The 18,893-nt window shown below is 42.9% G+C and overlaps 1 protein-coding gene across 1 annotated transcript; it reads left to right on the top strand.

Annotated features, from left to right (window-relative positions):
• Window positions 1-2,720: 2,720 nt before the first annotated feature.
• Window positions 2,721-18,632, top strand: tmem119a (transmembrane protein 119a). The gene is made up of 2 exons (XM_014161195.3): window positions 2,721-2,860; window positions 16,004-18,632. Exon 2 carries the CDS (start codon window positions 16,019-16,021, stop codon window positions 16,790-16,792), a length of 774 nt encoding a protein of 257 aa, XP_014016670.2. The 5' UTR covers window positions 2,721-2,860; window positions 16,004-16,018; the 3' UTR covers window positions 16,793-18,632.
• Window positions 18,633-18,893: the final 261 nt, after the last annotated feature.

Genomic DNA, 18,893 nt, shown 5'->3' with positions numbered 1-18,893 from the left:
CTGATGTAAGAAGTGCTATATAAATACATTTGATTTGATTTGGTGTCTGAATACTTTACAAATGCACTGTATGTCAAGGTATTAAGTGTACGCTCATATACTTTTGCTCTCACATACTTGCTATTCTTTATCAAGATATTCTAGCTTTCCTTGTCTGAAACCCATGTATGCGACCATACCCCATTCCTCATTTGTAAGCTTAACACTTGTGTCAGTGTTAAAAATAAAAAAAACAGCTTCACTTCTGTGAAAGGCAGCATGCTTCCTGTATTCCTCACAGATCAGCCAATGTCTCGCTTCTTGCTTGACAGTGAACAATCTGCTGGTTGAGGGGCCAATATACCACAAAACAAGACTTCTCCCCCAGCATTTGGGTAAGTGTCATAGTAGTGGGATGATCAGAAGTGTTGGGCTGCATGAGCTAGTATACAGTTACTACAAAGTCTCCACTTTTTAAATAACAACCTTTAATTAGATTGATTAGTTTTCTCTGAAATGCTGAGGAAACGTTGCAACATCAATGATGGGGTGGATATAGATGTGGTTGTATTGCAGACGATTATCAGTCACTGTCACCAAAAAAATGTTATAAAGGAAATTGATCCCTTTACACAGGCTCAAAGTGATGTTGAGCAACACCATCTTAAATATTAAGCAAATGTATACCGTATTATTACAAGTATTGGTTATTTGTGCATGACAGTTATGGCATTTCGGTGCGGTGTTCTGTAATGTAAAGTTACTTTTCTCACTTTTTTGTCTCATAGCACTTATCACATTGGTTCTTCCTTAGCGCATGCTAAGGTAGTGTAAAACAGGAAGGTTTGAATTGGGCATAGCTATGCCTCATAGTTTTGTGATGAACATCTGAGTTGTACCACTGTTTCCTTGAACATAGTCTTTATATTTTTGCTGTTATCGTTTCCCTTCGCAGATTTGCCACCATGTTTACCCCAAAGCCTGGGAGATTTCCAGCTCTTGTGTTACTTCTGGTTCTGTCAAGCAAGGCGGTCTCAAGATGTCTATCTAGCCACGGGGAGGTAGCAACCCATGGACCCCAGGAGTCAAACCTGTCTGAGCTACCACCTCAAACAACACCCCCTGTAGCCCTCAACAAAGACCTGACCGAAAACGCAACAGAAGTCTCCGTTACCCAGCAAACAATGAGAACTGAAACATCAGAGACAGACCATGAGACTGAGCTCTCCCACACCACTGTGAGAGTTAAACAAACACCTGTCCCATCAGCCCTGCATCCACCCAACCCTACCACTGCCATCAACTCCTTCACTGAAGGGACAGCAAAATCCTCCATTGCAGGAAGCGTCAGTGTCTCGAACAGAGTGACATGCCCGACCATGACCCCTAAGGGGAGAAGGCTGATAGGTCAGTGCCTGATCATCATCGCTGTGCTGGCTGCTGTGATGACAATGTTCATTGTCAGCACCGTCATCCTCCTGACCAAACTGACAGGCAGCAGATACAGACACAGGGCCCAGCAGCGGCAGGGACAGGGCACAGAGATGGTGTGCATCTCAGCAATGGTCCCCACCAAAACCACTTATGGAGGCCAGGGGAGATACAGATGCCCCATAAGCAACATCACCCTAATGCCCAGCACAGAGGACAGCGAGGGGGACAATCTCACTCTCAACAGCTTCATCCCAGACCTTGACGGAGGCTTGTAACACTTCACACAGTCAAACTCACAATACACAATAACACACTTGAGCTTTCTGTCAGCTACATAGCAAATGTTTTGTCCTTATACAGAAAAAGAATTGCATTGCTTAACTCACTGTTATTCTAATGACAAATACAAATCTATCACTATGGCGAAGCATGTGTATACCTGACCTTCCCTGTAGATACTGAATAAAAACATTTAAAAAATGTTTCTGTCATACTGAATTCTTCAACCTCTATCGAATCTTATTACAAAAATGCTGAGGCAAGAGGTGCTCCAAACAGCCATGGGCAAAACAGTTCTGAGGCACATGTTTGTAGCTGACTGTACATTTTATATGTTAGGTTTGTACATGTGTGATATGATGAAAGACGGGCCCTCTGTGAGCTGGTCGTGTAGGCTGCATGGAGACGGGCTGTAATCTGGAGCACATAATTAAAGATCTCTGTGAGAAGCAGGGGGAAAATAGGGACTCGCCCTGTGGAGAACATAAATATCCACTAAAGGTCAACATGGACAAGACCACTTTTTGTACATTTTAGAGAATACTGATTCAACTGTGTGTAATGGCAAGGGGGAAGTGAGGACTTTGACTTTGATATTGAAGAAAGTACTGCACATGTTGTGCTACTCCAGTGGTTTAATCCTGCGCTAACATTGACAACATTTCGGCTGAATTTTGTATTTGACCTAATCACTCAACTTTCAGAATTGCCACATGAACCAGTAACTCAGTGACTGAACAGTTAGGAAATATCAGTATGTAGTGGACAAAGATGTTCCCCTCATATCTCCATCATATTTAAGGTTTAGGAGCAAACAAGGAAAATGCATGTAGTACGGCAGCACCTAACTGTCCCTCCTTTCTAGACTGGCCAAAGCATCCACCATGATCCCACTTCTGGGAGAGGAGGATTTAGGGGGAGTTATGTAAAGCGGTACGGGGAGGGGATGGAAATGTAGAGGGATGGACGTCTTTCTGCAATCAGCAGGCTTTTTTAGAACTGGAAAAACAACTTTCAGTATACTGGAAGTTACAGGAGAGGGTGGCAACTTGGACGCTGCCTCCTTTTTTTTCCCCCCTCAATTTTCTTCTGCTCTCTCTCCCTCTCTCGGCTGTTAGAATCCCTCTACCATTCAGTCAAGAGGAGACACTTCAGCCAGACAGCATCTGTAAGTACAGGCCTTTTTTTTCTTTTTCAGTTTAATTCCTGGTTAGGACACAGTACTAGTCAAAAGTTTGGACACCTACTCATTCAAGGGTTTTTCTTTATTTTAATTATTTTCTACATTGTAGAATAATAGGGAAGATATCAAAACTATGATATACCACACATGGAATCATGTAGTAACCAAAAAAAGTGTTAAACAAATCCAAATATATTTTCGTTTCTTCTAAAATAGCCACCCTTTGCATTGGAAGACAGCTTTGCACACCCTTGGCATTCTCTCAACCATCTTTATATAGGAGGCTTTTCCAACAGTCTTGAACGAGTTCCCACATATGCTGAGCACTTGTTGGCTGCTTTTCCTTCACACTGCGGTCCAACTCATCCCAAACCATCTCAATTGAGTTGTCGGGTGATTGTGGAGGCCAGGTCATCTGATGCAGCACTCCATCACTCGCCGCCTTGGTCAAATAGCCCTTATACAGCCTGGAGATGTGTTGGGTCATTGTCCTGTTGAGAAACAAATGATAGTCCCACTAAGAGCAAACCAGATGGAATGGCAAATCGCTGCACAATGCTATGGTAGCCATGCTGGTTAAGTGTGCCTTGAATTCTAAATAAATCAGTGTCGCCAGCAAAGCACTATCACACCTCCTCCATGCTTCACGGTGGGAACCACACATGCGGAGATCATCCTTTCACCGACTCTGCGTCTCACAAAGACACAGCGGTTGGAACCAAAAATCTCACATGGACTCATCAGACCAAAGGACAGATTTCTACTGGTCTAATGTCCATTGCACGTGTTTCTTGGCCCAAGCAAGTCTCTTCTTATTATTGGTGTCCTTTAGTAATGGTTTATTTGCAGCAATTTGACCATGAAGGGCTGATTCACACAGTCTCCTCTGAGCAGTTGATGTTGATGTCTGTTATTTGAACTCTGAAGCATTTATTTGGGCTGCAATTTCTGAGGTTGGTAACTCTAATGAACTTATCCTCTGCAGTAGAGGTAACTCTGGGTCTTCCTTTCCTGTGGCGGTCCTCATGAGAGACAGTTTCATCATAGCGCTTGATGGGTTTTGCGACTGCACTTGAAGAAACCTTCAAAGTTCTTGAAATGTTCCGTATTGACTGACCTTCATGTCTTAAAGTAATGATGGACTGTCGTTTCTCTTTGCTTATTTGAGGTGTTCTTGCCATAAAATGGACTTGGTCTTTTACCAAATAGGGCTATCTTCTGTACACCACCCCTACCTTGTCACAACACAACTGATTGGCTCAAACGCATTAAGAAGGTAAGAAATTCCACAAATTAACTTAACAAGGCACACCTGTTAATTAAAATGCATTCCAGGTGACTACCTCATGAAGCTGGTTGAGAGAATGCCAAGAGTGTGCAAAGCTGTCAAGGCAAAGGGTGGCTACTTTGAAGAATCTAAAATATATTTTGACTTGTTTTTAACACTTTTTTGGTTACAACATTATTCCATGTGTTATTTCATAGTTTTGATGTCTTGACTATTATTCTACAATGTAGAAAATAGTAAAAATAAAGAAAAAACCTTGAATGAGTAGGTGTGTCCAAACTTTTGACTGGTACTGTATGGGTAACAAGATTAAATGGTAGTTTTGATTGCTGTAAACTTTGTACGGTACGGCAAACCTGTCAACTTAAGGACAAGAAACGGGGACAATGGGGAATGTTTTTGTTTTTAGGAAATTAAAGTTGCATGACTACTGTCACGTTTCATTTGTCATACAAGATCAGTTGTGGTCTTACATTTTTGGTGAAGACATAAAAGGTTTCTAAAGTGTAGAGTAACATATCCATCTATCTTTGGTTTTGAATGATCGAAATAAGTCCATTTGTTTAGAAATATCAAAGTTCGAGAGGTTGAGTCCTCCAGCTAATAATGTTTAAAAAGATGATTATGGTGAATGTCACATTAGAAAGTTAGTCTTAATATTTAGAGGGGTAAAAGTCACAATAACATGGTGGTGATTGGAGCTTGTAGGTGAAGATGGCTGGAGGAATTCAGGATGATTCTGTTAGTGTTTTTCAGTGGATGGACTGTAGAGATGATGATGATGACCAACCAGGAGACTATTCCTGAAGATGTAATTATGTCTGGTAAATACCAAGGTCCAGTCACAGCGCACATGGCTCTGTAGCTTTCCTGACTGAACATACATGGGTGGGGAGATCAAGCTAACCATCCATTTTAGTATGACTAAAGTACATGCATAACCACACGAGAGACATGATGGGCACATTTACAGTAAGGAGTAAGCATGCAGAGGTTGAATGTAACAAGGCTGATTAGAAGCCAGCCATTCTCACCAGAGTAGTAAGCAGCACTGTGTAATTATATGTATTTCCAGACTGAGTGAAAATACAGATTTAGAGAGTTTGGGCTGTGAGATACTGGTGTGTAATATTATGTTAGGAGAGAGAGACGGTTTGAAATGCATTAGTTGCTTCTTGAGACTGACTCTTTCTCTGTAGAGCATACTGTAAGTGCACCCGTTCCGAAGGCAGGCTGAATGCAGGCTTTCCCTATGAGCAGAAATAACCCATCCGATCCCTGCCGTAGCCTGTTGTTAGCCTGCTGCAGCCCAGTGTAAATGGAGACCACAGCCACAAGTATCCCACGCCTCTCTGCTCCCTGTGGCATATATAGCTTTCTCCTCTCTTTGGTGTGGTGGATGGGTGGCCTCCCTCCACTATACAAATTTAAACCATGACCAAACTGCCGGCCTCCACCCCAAATAAGTAATGGCTACAGACAGTTAAAATAGATTTAATACAATATGCGAAATGGGAGAAATATTGTGGCTGTACTTTTCTGTAGTGATTGTATAACTAGATGGATCTGGTAATTGGGAACATGAGCAACACCTGAGCAGTTTCTACTTTGTTCGGAGTTATAATAACACAAAAACAATCCTCTGTACTGTCAAACCATTGAATGTTTCTTCATTCTAATACTAGAAACCCAACTGCCCGTGCATCCTTAGAAGAGACAAAGGGACCCACTTGGCACACCCTCATTTCAACGTGGACAATTGGGTAGTATTTGGTAGATACGTTGAGATTCCAACCTATTTTCACCCACTCAAAAAGACAGCCAAAAGTTTGTTGAATTCCCCCCAATGTGTTATCACTGTGTTTTCAACCATCTAACTGCACAACCAAATTTGAATGAAAAATCTGTCTTATTTACAACTTAATGTGTTATCACTGTGCTTGATCGAGTTGAGATTACATTAAAGTACATGGTGCAAGTAATTGATGCCTTTTTGAGATTCTGTGCAGATTCTTATAACAAATGTGAAGATTTCCACAGACCTGCGACCCTGATTTTAACCTCCATATTCATCATCTCCTGTACATATGTGAATACAGTGCGTTTCTATGATCTGCCGTTGAAAAGGTCTATAAAAATGCTTCTGTGACATCACAGGGAAGGATTAAATGAAAAGAAAGTGATTTTCAAAACTTGCAACGAGTTTCTAGCCCAAGGGAGCGTATTTTCTTTCTCTCAACGTCACAGCCAATGTGTGTTTGAAAATCACTTAATACATTTTTTCATTAATTTTTTTAACTTTTGATGTCATTGGGGGGAACTTTCTAACTTTATATATTTTTTTCTACAAAACATAGAAATGCACCATTTTCACATGTTGACACTGGTATTGTGCTGGAGATAATGACAATGAGGTTGAAAATGGTGGAGTTGCCCTTTTAAGGTTGAATAAATACTGTTACATTAGTTTGTAAGATAGTAAATAGCCTAATGTACAAAAGTGATATTGTGTTTGGTTGACAATACAACCAAATATTAACATTTAAAGGATATGCATCTACTGCTTGGATAGTTTCATCTGAGCCACTGGCTTACTCCTATTCTTTAACTCATTTTTTGGTTGAGATGGAAACATGATCCAACATAGTTTCTTAACTTGTAGACTTATTAATAGACTATTTACCGTATTACAAAAGTGATATTGAATTGTTTGTTTGTCAACACAACCAAATATACACATTTAAAGGAGATGTATCTTCTGCTTAGATAGCTCCAATTGTGCCACTGAGTCTGGCTTCAATTCCTGTTTGGCTACAAATTAATAATTGATATGTTGGATTCATCTCCATTGCCGGAACATATATATATATATTTTTTATAATAATGCATGCAATGCATTATCATTGCTCTTGTTTGCTGGCATAGAGCGGTAGAGTAGAGGCGCTTGCAGAAGTTGCACACATGGGTCTTATTTTGTGGTTGACTTTTTATAAACACATTTCATGCAATTCTAAATTACTAACTGCTGGAGACTTCAGCATAATTTTTTTAATACCTCATAAATTATCGAAATGACAAGCTACTTTGACACTGAGAAACTAAGAATCTGAGATCAATAAAAACGACCTTGCCTTGAATCCGTCAATAGCCTAGAGCTAGGTGTGTGGATACACGTACAGTTCAATGTCAGGATGAAATCATAGTACTAAAAAAGATTTCCAGTTTCACTGACTCATCAATTGATGTGCAGCTCACTAACTGGCGATGGCCTATGTGCTCATACCAAAATCCTAACTCTCACTTGTTTTACTTTCTGAAACAATGCTCTTCCCTCAATAGGCCTATTTGGAAGTCGTAACATATTTGGTAGCCTACAGACAGATTAATCTTCTGTTTTCAGCAGGAGCCATTTGCTTTCCAACCTGTTTTCACACCATTGTATTTGAAATATTGATAATGTCTTGTTTTGGCTACATTCTGTTCACTGACAGAGTTCCTGCGCGTTCCCGACTAGGCATGCGTTGTGATTGGGCTACTGACAATCCATAAATGAAGTGTAACGCTATTTTTACATTTAAGTCATTTAGCAGACGCTCTTATCCAGAGCGACTTACAAATTGGTGCATTCACCTTATGATATCCAGTGGAACAACCACTTTACAATAGTGCATCTAAATCTTTTTTTTTTGGGGGGGGGGGGGGGGGGGTTAGAAGGATTACTTTATCCTATCCTAGGTATTCCTTAAGAGGTGGGGTTTCAGGTGTCTCCGGAAGGTGGTGATTGACTCCGCTGTCCTGGCGTCGTGAGGGAGCTTGTTCCACCATAGGGGTGCCAGAGCAGCGAACAGTTTTGACTGGGCTGAGCGGGAACTGTGCTTCCTCAGAGGAGAGAGATCATAGAAAGGGAATGTCATTCCAGTTCTGTGGGAGATACAGGTGCACACTTCTCGCTCACCACAGAAATGGCCACGTGTTGGTCAATACAGTATAGGCTACAATGTTGAGCAAACCATAAACCTGGGCCGGCCCAACAAAAATCAATTCTTATAATATCAGGCACATCTTCACAGGGGACATGACAATTACAGAGGAGGCAACTTGAATTAACTCTGATTTGCTTTTTAAAATTTTTACGTTACAAATAGCGAACATTATTTTTCATGCCACGAGAGGTACCCGATCCTGGCAAATGGGTTTCGGAAGGAAACAGTCCATAACTGAGAGGTACCGGATCCTGTTCCGGAAGTGTCCAGCTCAAATCAAGCACTGGACACAGGCAGTAATGCTGTCACAACATTGGCTGGACAGTACACTGTTTCTCCGCCATTTTTGTACCAGTGACTGGCAAGACGTTGTCCTCCTTTCTATTTTTTTACAATCTTTTTTTTCATAAGCAATATCAACCATACATAACCAAAAGACACACTCATTTTTAAACAGCTCATGTTTAAAAAAAAAAAAAAAGCATATATAAAGGAGGCTAGGAAACACTGTCACCACCAATAAATCCACTATAATTGAGAATTTCAATAAGCATTTCTCTACGGCTGGCCATGCTTTCCACCTGGCTACCCCTACCCCGGTCAACAGCCCTGCACTCCCCACAGCAACTCGCCCAAGCCTCCCCCATTTCTCCTTCACCCAAATCCAGATAGCTGATGTTCTGAAAGAGCTGCAAAATCTGGACCCCTACAAATCAGCCGGGCTAGACAATCTGGACCCTCTCTTTCTAAAATTATCTGCCGAAATTGATGCAACCCCTATTACTAGCCTGTTCAACATCTCTTTCGTATTGTCTGAGATTCCCAAAGATTGGAATGCTGCCGTGGTCATCACCCTCTTCAAAGGGGGAGACACTCTAGACCCAAACTAATACAGACCTATATCTTTCCTACCCTGCCTTTCTAAGGTCTTCAAAAGCCAAGTTAACAAACAGATTACCGACCATTTCGAATCCCACCGTACCTTCTCCGCTATGCAATCTGGTTTCCGAGCTGGTCATGGGTGCACCTCAGCCACGCTCAAGGTCCTAAATGATATCATAACCGCCATCGATAAGAGACATTACTGTGCTGCTGTATTCATCGAACTGGCCAAGGCTTTCGACTCTGTCAATCACCACATTCTTATTGGCAGACTCAACAGCCTTGGTTTCTCAAATGATTGCCTCGCCTGGTTCACCAACTACTTCTCTGGTAGTCAAATCGGAGGGCCTGTTGTCCAGACCCACAGCAGTCTCTATGGGGGTGCCACAGGGTTCAATTCTCGGGCAGACTCTCTTCTTTGTATACATCAATGATGTCGCACTTGCTGCTGGTGATTCTCTGATCCATCTCTACGCAGACGACACCATTCTGTATACTTCTGGCCCCTCTTTGGACACTGTTAACTAACCTCCAGACGAGCTTCAGCACCATACAACTCTCCTTGCGTGGCCTCCAACTGCTCTTAAATGCAAGTAAAACCAAATGCATGTTCTTCAACCGTTCGCTGCCCGCACCTGCCAGTCCAGCATCACTACTCTGGACGGCTCCGACTTAGAATATGTGGATAACTTAAATCTAGAATTGGCATCCTATTCAGCAAAAAAAAGCCTCCTTCACTCATGCTGCCAAACATACCCTCGTAAAACTGACCATCCTACCGATCCTTGACTTCGGCGATGTCATTTATAAAATAGCCTCCAACACTCTACTCAACAAGTTGGATGCAGTCTATCACAGTGCCATCCGTTTTGTCACCGAAGCCCCATATACTACCCACCACTGCGACCTGTATGCTCTCGTTAGCTGGCCCTCGTTTCATACTCGTCGCCAAACCCACTGGCTCCAGGTCATCTACAAGTCTCTGCTAGGTGAAGCCCCGCCTTATCTCAGCTCACTGGTCACCATAGCAGTACCCACTCGTAGCATGTGCTCCAGCAGGTATATCTCACTGGTCACCCCCAAAGGCAATTCTTCCTTTGGCCGCCTTTCCTTCCAGTTCTTTGCTGCCAATGACTAGAACGAACTGCAAAAATCACTGAAGCTGGAGACTCATATCTCCCCCACTAGCTCTGAGCAGCTTACAGATCACTGCACCTGTTCATAGCCCATCTATAAACAGCCCATCTGTAAACAGCCCATCCAACTACCTCATCCCCATACTGTATTTATTTATTTATTTATCTTGCTCCTTTGCACCCCAGTATCTCTACTTGCACATTCATCTTCTGCACATCTACCATTCCAGTGTTTAATTGCTATATTGTAATTACTTCGCCACCATGGCCTATTTATTACCTTAACTCCCTTAACTCATTTGCTCTCACTGTATATAGACTTTTTGTTTTCTTTTTTTCTGCCGTATTATTGACTGTATGTTTTGTTTTACTCCATGTGTAACTCTGTTGTTGTATGTGTCGAACTGCTTTATCTTGGCCAGGTCGCATTTGCAAATGAGAACTTGTTCTCAACTAGCCTACCTGGTTAAATAAAGGTGAAATAAAATAAATGTAAAAAATGTGTTGTTTATATGAATCAGCTGTGTAGTGCTAGGGCAAGAATGTGACAAGTGTCGCAAACCAAAACAACATTTAATTTATACTCCGGTGGAATGTCTGTAGACCAGGGGTCTCCAACCTTTAAAAAAATGAAATATGTCGCAAGCCACACTTTGTTTCTAGTTTTCAAATAGGCACATTCTTTTCTTCTCTCCCGCGCGACTTTTCCCAGGGTACTTAGTATGCTACTTTCTCTTGTACACTGTTTTCTGTCAATATACCTGCTAAAATAATGGATAGTCAACAACAAATTCTATGTTATATTTTCCCAAATTATGTTTTCTCAGTTGTATTTTTCCTGGTTTTAGATTATTGTTTTTTTTTTCAAAATTACCATTGTTAACAGAGAAACAACAAAATTGGATATGAGTACATGTCAAATCACATCACATTTTTTGGTCTGGAAGAAACACTCAAATACATTTCTTAGTTAATTTGCCTTTAATTGTGCATTTGGCCCTTTAAATGTTCTATACTGCTGCTGTTCATTTCATGGAAAGTTTGCAAATAACAAATTATATACTACTCATGATATACTTCTGCCAGGTAAGCCTACTTTGCGGTTAATATTTAATTGAGAAGGTTTTGGGTAAAGTATACTGTCAACCACAGGGGGTTGGTGGTACCTTAATTGGGGAGGATGGGCTCATGGTAATGGCTGGAGTGGAATATGTGGAATTGTATCAAACACATGGTTTCCATGGGTTTGATGCCATTCCATTTACTCCTTTGCAGACATTATTATGAGCCGTTCTCCTCTCAGCAGCCCCCACTATTTTCTGTAAGCTCACCATTACCTTGTAAATAATGATGTGGGTTTATTTTCCTGTAGTACTGAATAAAAAGTAGTTAAAGTTAATATGTCAGCTGTACTCTGGTAATTATTTTAACTGCCTAGCCAGGTAGCTAAATACCTAGCAACGAACCAAAACCTTATTTAGAAAATTGCTTTTAGTTGCCTGGCCTGCTAGGTTGACATCTATTAATTTTATAAATGTTTAAACATATGTTTATTGATGTTAAAATGGAAAAAGTATGCTATTTGGAGCACCGGGCTGCTGATGTCATGCAGAGGCTGTCGTTTTGTCTTTAAACTTTTTTTTTATAACACGTTTGATGTTGGGCTACAATAGAATGTTCATGATGTCGCTATTTTTTAAACTTTTTATTTATTTACCCAAGTTGGCTAGTTGAGAACAAGTTCTCATTTACAACTGTGACCTGGCCAAGACAAAGCAAAGCAGTGCGACACAAACAACAGAGTTACACATGGAATAAACAAACATGCAGTCAATAATACAATAGAAAAGGTCTATATACAGTGTGTGAAAATGAGTTAGGATAAGGGAGGTAAGGCAATAAATAGGCCATAGTGGCAAAATAATTTCAATAAGGCAATTAAACACTGGAGTGATAGATGTGCAGAAGATGAGTGTGCTAGTACAGATACTGGGGTGCAAAGGAGCAAAATAAGTAACAGTATGGGGGATGTAGTTGGATGGGCTATTTATAGATGGGCTATGTACAGGTGCAGTTATCTGTGAGCTGCTCTGACAGCTGGTGCTTAAAATTAGTGAGGGAGATATGAGTCTCCAGCTTCAGTGATTTTTGCAGATCATTCCAGTCATTGGCAGCAGAGAACTGGAAGGAAAGGCGGCCAAAGGAAGAATTGGCTTTGGGGGTGACCAGTGAAATATACCTGCTGGAGCGTGTGTTACAGGTGGGTGTTGCTATGGTGACCAGTGAGCTGAGATAAGGTGGGGCTTTACCTAGCAAAGACTTATAGATGACCTGGAGCCAGTGGGTTTGGCGATGAATATGTAGCGAGGACCAGCCAACGAGAGCATACAGGTCGCAATGGTGGGTAGTATATGGGGCTTTGGTGACAAAACGGATTGCACTGTGATAGACTGCATTCAATTTACTGAGTAGAGTGTTGGAGGCTATTTTGTAAATTGCATCGCCGAAGACGAGGATCGGTAGGATAGTCAGTTTTATAAGGGTATGTTTGGCAGCATGAGTGAAGGAGGCTTTGTTGCGGAATAGGATGCCAATTCTAGATTTAATTTTGGATTGGAGATGCTTAATATGAGTCTGGAAGGAGAGTTTACAGTCTAACCAGACACCTAGGTATTTGTAGTTGTCCACATATTCTAAGTCAGAACCGTCCAGAGTAGTGATGCTAGGTGGAAGGGCCCTTGCGGGCAGCGATCGGTTGAAGAGCATGCATTTAGTTTCACTAGCGTTTAAGAGCAGTTGGAGGCCATGGAAGGAGTGTTGTATGGCATTGAAGCTCGTCTGGAGGTTTGTTAACAGTGTCCAAAGAAGGGCCAGATGTATACAGAATGGTGTCGTCTGCGTAGAGGTGGATCAGAGAATCACCAGCAGCAAGAGCAACATCATTGATGTATACAGAGAAAAGAGTTGGCCCGAGATTTGAACCCTGTGGTACCCCCATAGAGACTGCCAGAGGTCCGGACAACAGGCCCTTCGATTTGACACGCTGAACTCTGTCTGAGAAGTAGTTGGTGAACCAGGCGAGGCAGTCATTAGAGAAACCAAGGCTGTTGAGTCTGCCGATAAGAATGTGGTGATTGACAGAGTCAAAATCCTTGGCCAGGCCGACGACGATGGCTGCACAGTACTGTTTTTTTATCGATGGTGGTTATATCGTTTAGGACCTTGAGCGTGGCTGAGGTGCACCCTTGACCAGCTTGGAAACCGGATTGCATAGCAGAGAAGGTACAGTGGGATTCGAGATGGTCGGTGATCTGTTTGCTCACTTGGCTTTCAAAGACTTTAGGCAGGGCAGGATGGATATAGGTCTGTAACAGTTTGGGTCTAGAGTGTCTCCCCCTTTGAAGAGGGGGATGACCGCGGCTGCTTTCCAATCTTTAGGAATCTCAGACGATACGAGAGGTTGAACAGACTAGTAATAAGGGTTGCGACAATGGCGGCAGACAATTTTAGGAAGACGGTCCAGATTGTCTAGCCCAGCTGATTTGAAGGGATCCAGATTCTGCAACTCTTTCAGGACATTAGCTGTCTGGATTTGGGTGAAGGAGAAGTGGGGGGGGGATTGGGCCAGTTGCTGCGGGGGGTGCAGAACTATTGGCCGGGGTTGGGGTAGCCAGGTGGAAAGCGTGGCCAGCAGTAATTGAAATTCTCGATTATCGTGTGTTTATCAGTGGTGACAATGTTTCCTGGCCTCAGTGCAGTGGGCACCTGAGAGGAGGTGCTCTTATTCTCCATGGACTTTACAGTGTCCCAAAACTTTTTGGAATTAGTACTGCAGGATGTAAATTTCTGTTTGAAAAAGCTAGCCTTTGCTTTCCTAACTGACTGTATGTTGGTTCCTGACTTGCCTGAAAAGTTGCATATCACGGGGACTATTCAAAGCTAGTGCAGTGCGCCACAGGATGTTTTGTGCTGGTCAAGGGCAGTCAAGTCTGGAGTGAACTAAGGGCTATACTGTAGCCCTTGGGGGGGGGGGGGGGGGGTGTAATGCACAGACAAGGGCATGGTAGGGTGTGAGTACAGAGGATGTAAACCTAGGCATTGAGTGACGATGAGAGAGACTGCATCTCTGGAGGCGCCAGTTAAGTTAGGTGCGGTCTTTGCATGTGTGGGGCAAGGGAGCTAACCGAGGCATGCAGAGCGGGACTAGGGCCTCCACAGTAAAACAAAACAATGAGAGCTACCCTAAACAGTATACAAGGCATATTGACATTAGAGGGAGGAATAAAGCATTCACGGGTGTTGATTGGGAGGGCTAAGACGGCAACAACGGGTAAATGGCGATGAATGGGCAAGAGGGTCAGTTAGCTACACACAGGACCTGAGTTCGAGGCTGGGGCCGACAAGATAAACAAAATGAAGTACCGTAGGCATCAGCTGTGTAGCTGAGTGATCATAGGGTTCAATAAGCAGCAATGGACGAAACAGGGAGCTGCTCGGCAGCCGTCACTACGCTAGGCGAGCGGGAGACACGGCGCTCAGAGCGTTAGCGGGCCGGGGCTAGTAGCTGGGTCCTCACCGACATCAACGACTCAGAGGCTGGTTGAGAGAACATCGGCCGAAATACGTCAGCAGACCAGTCGTGCTGGATCGGCGGGGCTCCGTGTTGACAGTGTCCAGGCCAATTGTCAAGAGAGGTATTGTAGTTGGTGTACTTCCTTTGCTAGCTGGGGGAATGGGCCTAGCTCCAGGCTAACTGGTGCTTGCTTCTGGACAAGGGCGTTAGCCATGATAGCTACTCGGTAGCAGCTAGCTTGCTGCGATGATCCGGTGTAATGGTTCAGATCTTGCAGCAGGAATCCGATGATGTAGTGGGGGAAAAAAAGCAGTCTGATATGCTCAGGGCTGATATCGCGCTGTGTAGACTGGCAGATATTATCCGGGCTAAAGCGGCTGGTGTCTGTGCTAAAGGTAAAGACTGCTAGCAGTGGCTAACAATGACTAAATAGCAAGTAGCTAATTAGCTGGATAGCTTCTGAAGGCTAGCTTCTGATGGAGGTTCCAGTTATAAGGTTAAAAAAAAATAGCAGATCCATACCATGTTGGGTGAGGTGGGTTGCAGGAAGGTATATTTAATTTGAAAATGGAAAAAGAGATTGAAATGTATGCAGAAAAACCAAGCTGAATATTTACACGGGACAAAAACAAATACGTCTTGCTGCTACGCCATCTTGGAGAAGTATGGTAGTAGGTGCCAGGCCGACCGATTTGTGTCAAGAACTGCAACGCTGCTGGGTTTTTCACGCTCAACACTTTCCTTATCAAGAATGGTCCACCACCCAAAGGACACCCATCTGTGGAAAGCATTGGAGTCAACATGGGCCAGCATCCCTGTGGAACGCTTTCGACAACTTGTAGAGTCCATGCCCGAAGAATTGAGGCTGTTCTGAGGGCAAAAGGGGGGTGAAACTCAATACAAAACCTAACATATACAAAATGGAGTGTTGAATTTACATACAAAAGAATACAAAATGCTCTGAGACCAGGTTGCAGCCCTGGATGGGAGACAGAAGGGATAGCTGTAGATGTATCAACTCTCCAGTAGGTGAGGTGCTGCCCAGGCTATTTTTTGTTGTTGCTTGTAGTGGAAGCAAATTCAACATATAAAAGATTTAACCAGTTTGTGCTCAGTGGGGAGGCATGTTGTAGGCCTACAGTAGCTGCTGTTATATAGATGCAGAAAATGAAAGCCTTTATTCTTGAAATCAGCCCAAAAACATTTTCTAAACCATCTGCAATTTTGAGAAATGTTGTATTGAATGTCTCCCTCTTGTCTCTACAGGATTCTAAAGGAAAGATGAGTAACCACTTGATTCTTCACTTGGCATGTGTGAGCATGGTTCTGCTCTGGGGCCATGGGTATGCAGTGCATGTGCCCCTGGTCTATAGAATTTCCATGGATGGCAGTGGTGACGGAGGGGAGCCGGATCTCATTATCCCCGTCGATGGCCCCCACCACCCTCTCTCCCCCGTCGATGTCGCCCCGGTCGATATCTCCCCTGTTTCCCCCACCACTACCCTAGCCCCCACCCTGGTCAGCACCATCACCAACACCATCACCATCACCATGATCCGCCTCAAGGACTTTATGCTCACCCGGGTGGTGGACTTCCTCCAGGATAATATGCTGATCATCATTGTGGTCACCTCCCTCCTCATCGTCATGATCTTTATAATCTGCTGTGCTGCTACCATGAGCCAAAAGCGCAAGATGGAGGCCTACAAACCCCCTGCCAACCCACCCAGGAAATATATGGGTGACACAGCTGGTGGAGTCGAACCCTCCAGTGAGGTCCAGAGTAGGGTCTATGGCGGGCCTGATTCTGCCAGGAGGGTCCAGATCCAGGGAACCCCCAAGAATCTGCGCACCCCTTCCACTGCACTGGTGGGGGAAAAGGTGGGTAAGGAGCCCAAACCGAAGGAGGTCCAGAAAGTGAGGGAGGTAGAGGAGGAGGAAATGCGCAGAGTGGAACCTAAGCACAAAGGCCTGAAGGCTGAGGAGGTGCCACAGAGCTCCAGCACCAGCCAGCCCATGGTCTGCACCTGCCACCTGCGGAAGGCCAACCACTAAGTTTAGGTTGGGGCTCCAACCATGCAAACTAGCAAAAAAGGAGATTGAGGCCTTTTCTTGTGCAGAGGGAACTCCCTGGGTACGTCAGCTGCTGTGTGCCAAACTTGTCTGTGGAAGCTGACTGTCGGTACCTTTAGAATACAGATATAACTGGGTCTAGTTAGCATACAAAGGCCTTAAAACAGAAGGAATTTCAGCTCTGACTGCCAAAATATATATATATATATACAGTGTATGCCATATCATGTCATATGTATATACAGTACCAGTCAAAAGTTTGGACACAACTATTCATTCAAGGGTTTTTCTATATTTTTACTATTTCTTTACATTGTAGAATTATAGTAAAGACATATTTTAGATTCTTCAAAGTTGCCACCTTATGCCTTGATGACAGCTTTGCATACTCTTGGCATTCTCTCAACCAGTTTCACCTGGAAGACTTTTCCTTCACTCTCATCCCAAACTATCTCAATTTGGATGAGGTCGGGTGATTGTGGAGGCCATGTCATTTGATGCAGCACTCCATCACTCTCCTTCTTGGTCAAATAGCCCTTACACAGCCTGTGTGTTGGGTCATTGTCATGTTTAAAAACAAATGATAGTCCAATATTTGAATTCCAAACCAATATTTGAATTCTAAATAAATCACTGACAGTGTCACCAGCAAAGCACCATCACACCTCCTCCTCCATGCTTCACAGTGGGAACCACACATGTGGAGATAATCCGTTCACCTACTCTACGTCTCACGAAGACACGACGGTTGGAACCAAAAATCTCAAATTTGGACTCATCAGACCAAAGGACAGATTTCCACCGGTCTAATATCCATTGCTCGTGTTTCATGGCCCAAGCAAGTCTCTCCTTCTTATTGGTGTCCTTTAGTAGTGGTTTCTTTGCAGCAATTCGACCATGAAGGCCTGATTTCACGCAGTCTCCTCTGAACAGTTGATGTTGAGATGTGTCTGTTACTTGAACTCTGTGAAGCATTTATTTGGGCTGCAATTTCTGAGGCTGGTAACTCTGAGGCAGTGGATAAGTTCATTAGAGTTAACTCTGGGTCTTCCTTTCCTGTGGCGGTCCTCATGAGAGCCAGTTTCATCATAGCGCTTGGTTTTTGCAACTGCACTTGAAGAAACTTTCAACGTTCTTGAAATTTTCCAGCATTGACTGACCTTTGTCTTAAAGTAATGATGGACTGTCGTTTCTCTGTTCTTGCCATAATATGGACTTGGTCTTTTACCAAATAGGGCTATCTTCTGTATACCACCCTTACCTTGTCTCAACACAACTGATTGGCTCAAATACATTAAGAAGGAAAGAAATTCAACAAATTAACTTTTAACAAGGCACACCTTTAATTGAAATGCATTCCAGGTGACTACCTCATGAAGCTGGTTGAGAGAATGCCAAGAGTGTGCAAAGCTGTCATCAAGGCAAATGGTGGCTACTTTTAAGAATCTCAAATGTAAAATGTATTTTGATTTTAAAACTTGTTTGGTTCCTACATGATTTCATAGTTTTGATGTCCAAACTATTATTCTACTTTGTAGAAAATAGTAAAAAAAAAAAAATTGAATTAGGTGTCAACTTTTGACTGGTACTGTATAAATGATTCTTCCTATACTTCCCTTGATGTATAAAAGGGTCATTGTGAAATGAGATTGGTTAATCAATTGTTGATAGTAAAAAAAAAAGACATAAAGACATTATACAAAGACAGTATTTATAGGATGTTTGCATGTTGTTATTACCATTGGGAAATTGTACTGCTCAGTTTAGCTTTACTAAAGAGATGTAGAGGTAAATGCCAAAATAAAGGAACCACTTGAGTAAATGAAGGCTCTGTTATGGTGTGGGGTGCATTTTCCTGGCATGGTTTAGGTCCACTCAACCCCTTAGAGGGCAAGGTAAACAGCAATAAATACACAGCCATTCTGAGTGATCCCCTTCAACCAATAGTGAATCAGTTCTATCCTGATGGGAGTGGTCTCTTCCAGGATGACCATGCCCCATTTACATTTAAGTCATTTAGCAGACGCTCTTATCCAGAGCGACTTACAAATTGGTGCATTCACCTTATGATATCCAGTGGAAC

Source organism: Salmo salar, chromosome 20, assembly GCF_965601325.2.
Source record: "Salmo salar chromosome 20, fSalSal1, whole genome shotgun sequence".
Lineage (NCBI taxonomy): Eukaryota > Metazoa > Chordata > Actinopteri > Salmoniformes > Salmonidae > Salmo > Salmo salar.
Note: the sequence above shows the minus strand (reverse complement) of the source record. Positions and strands in the feature narration are given on the sequence as shown.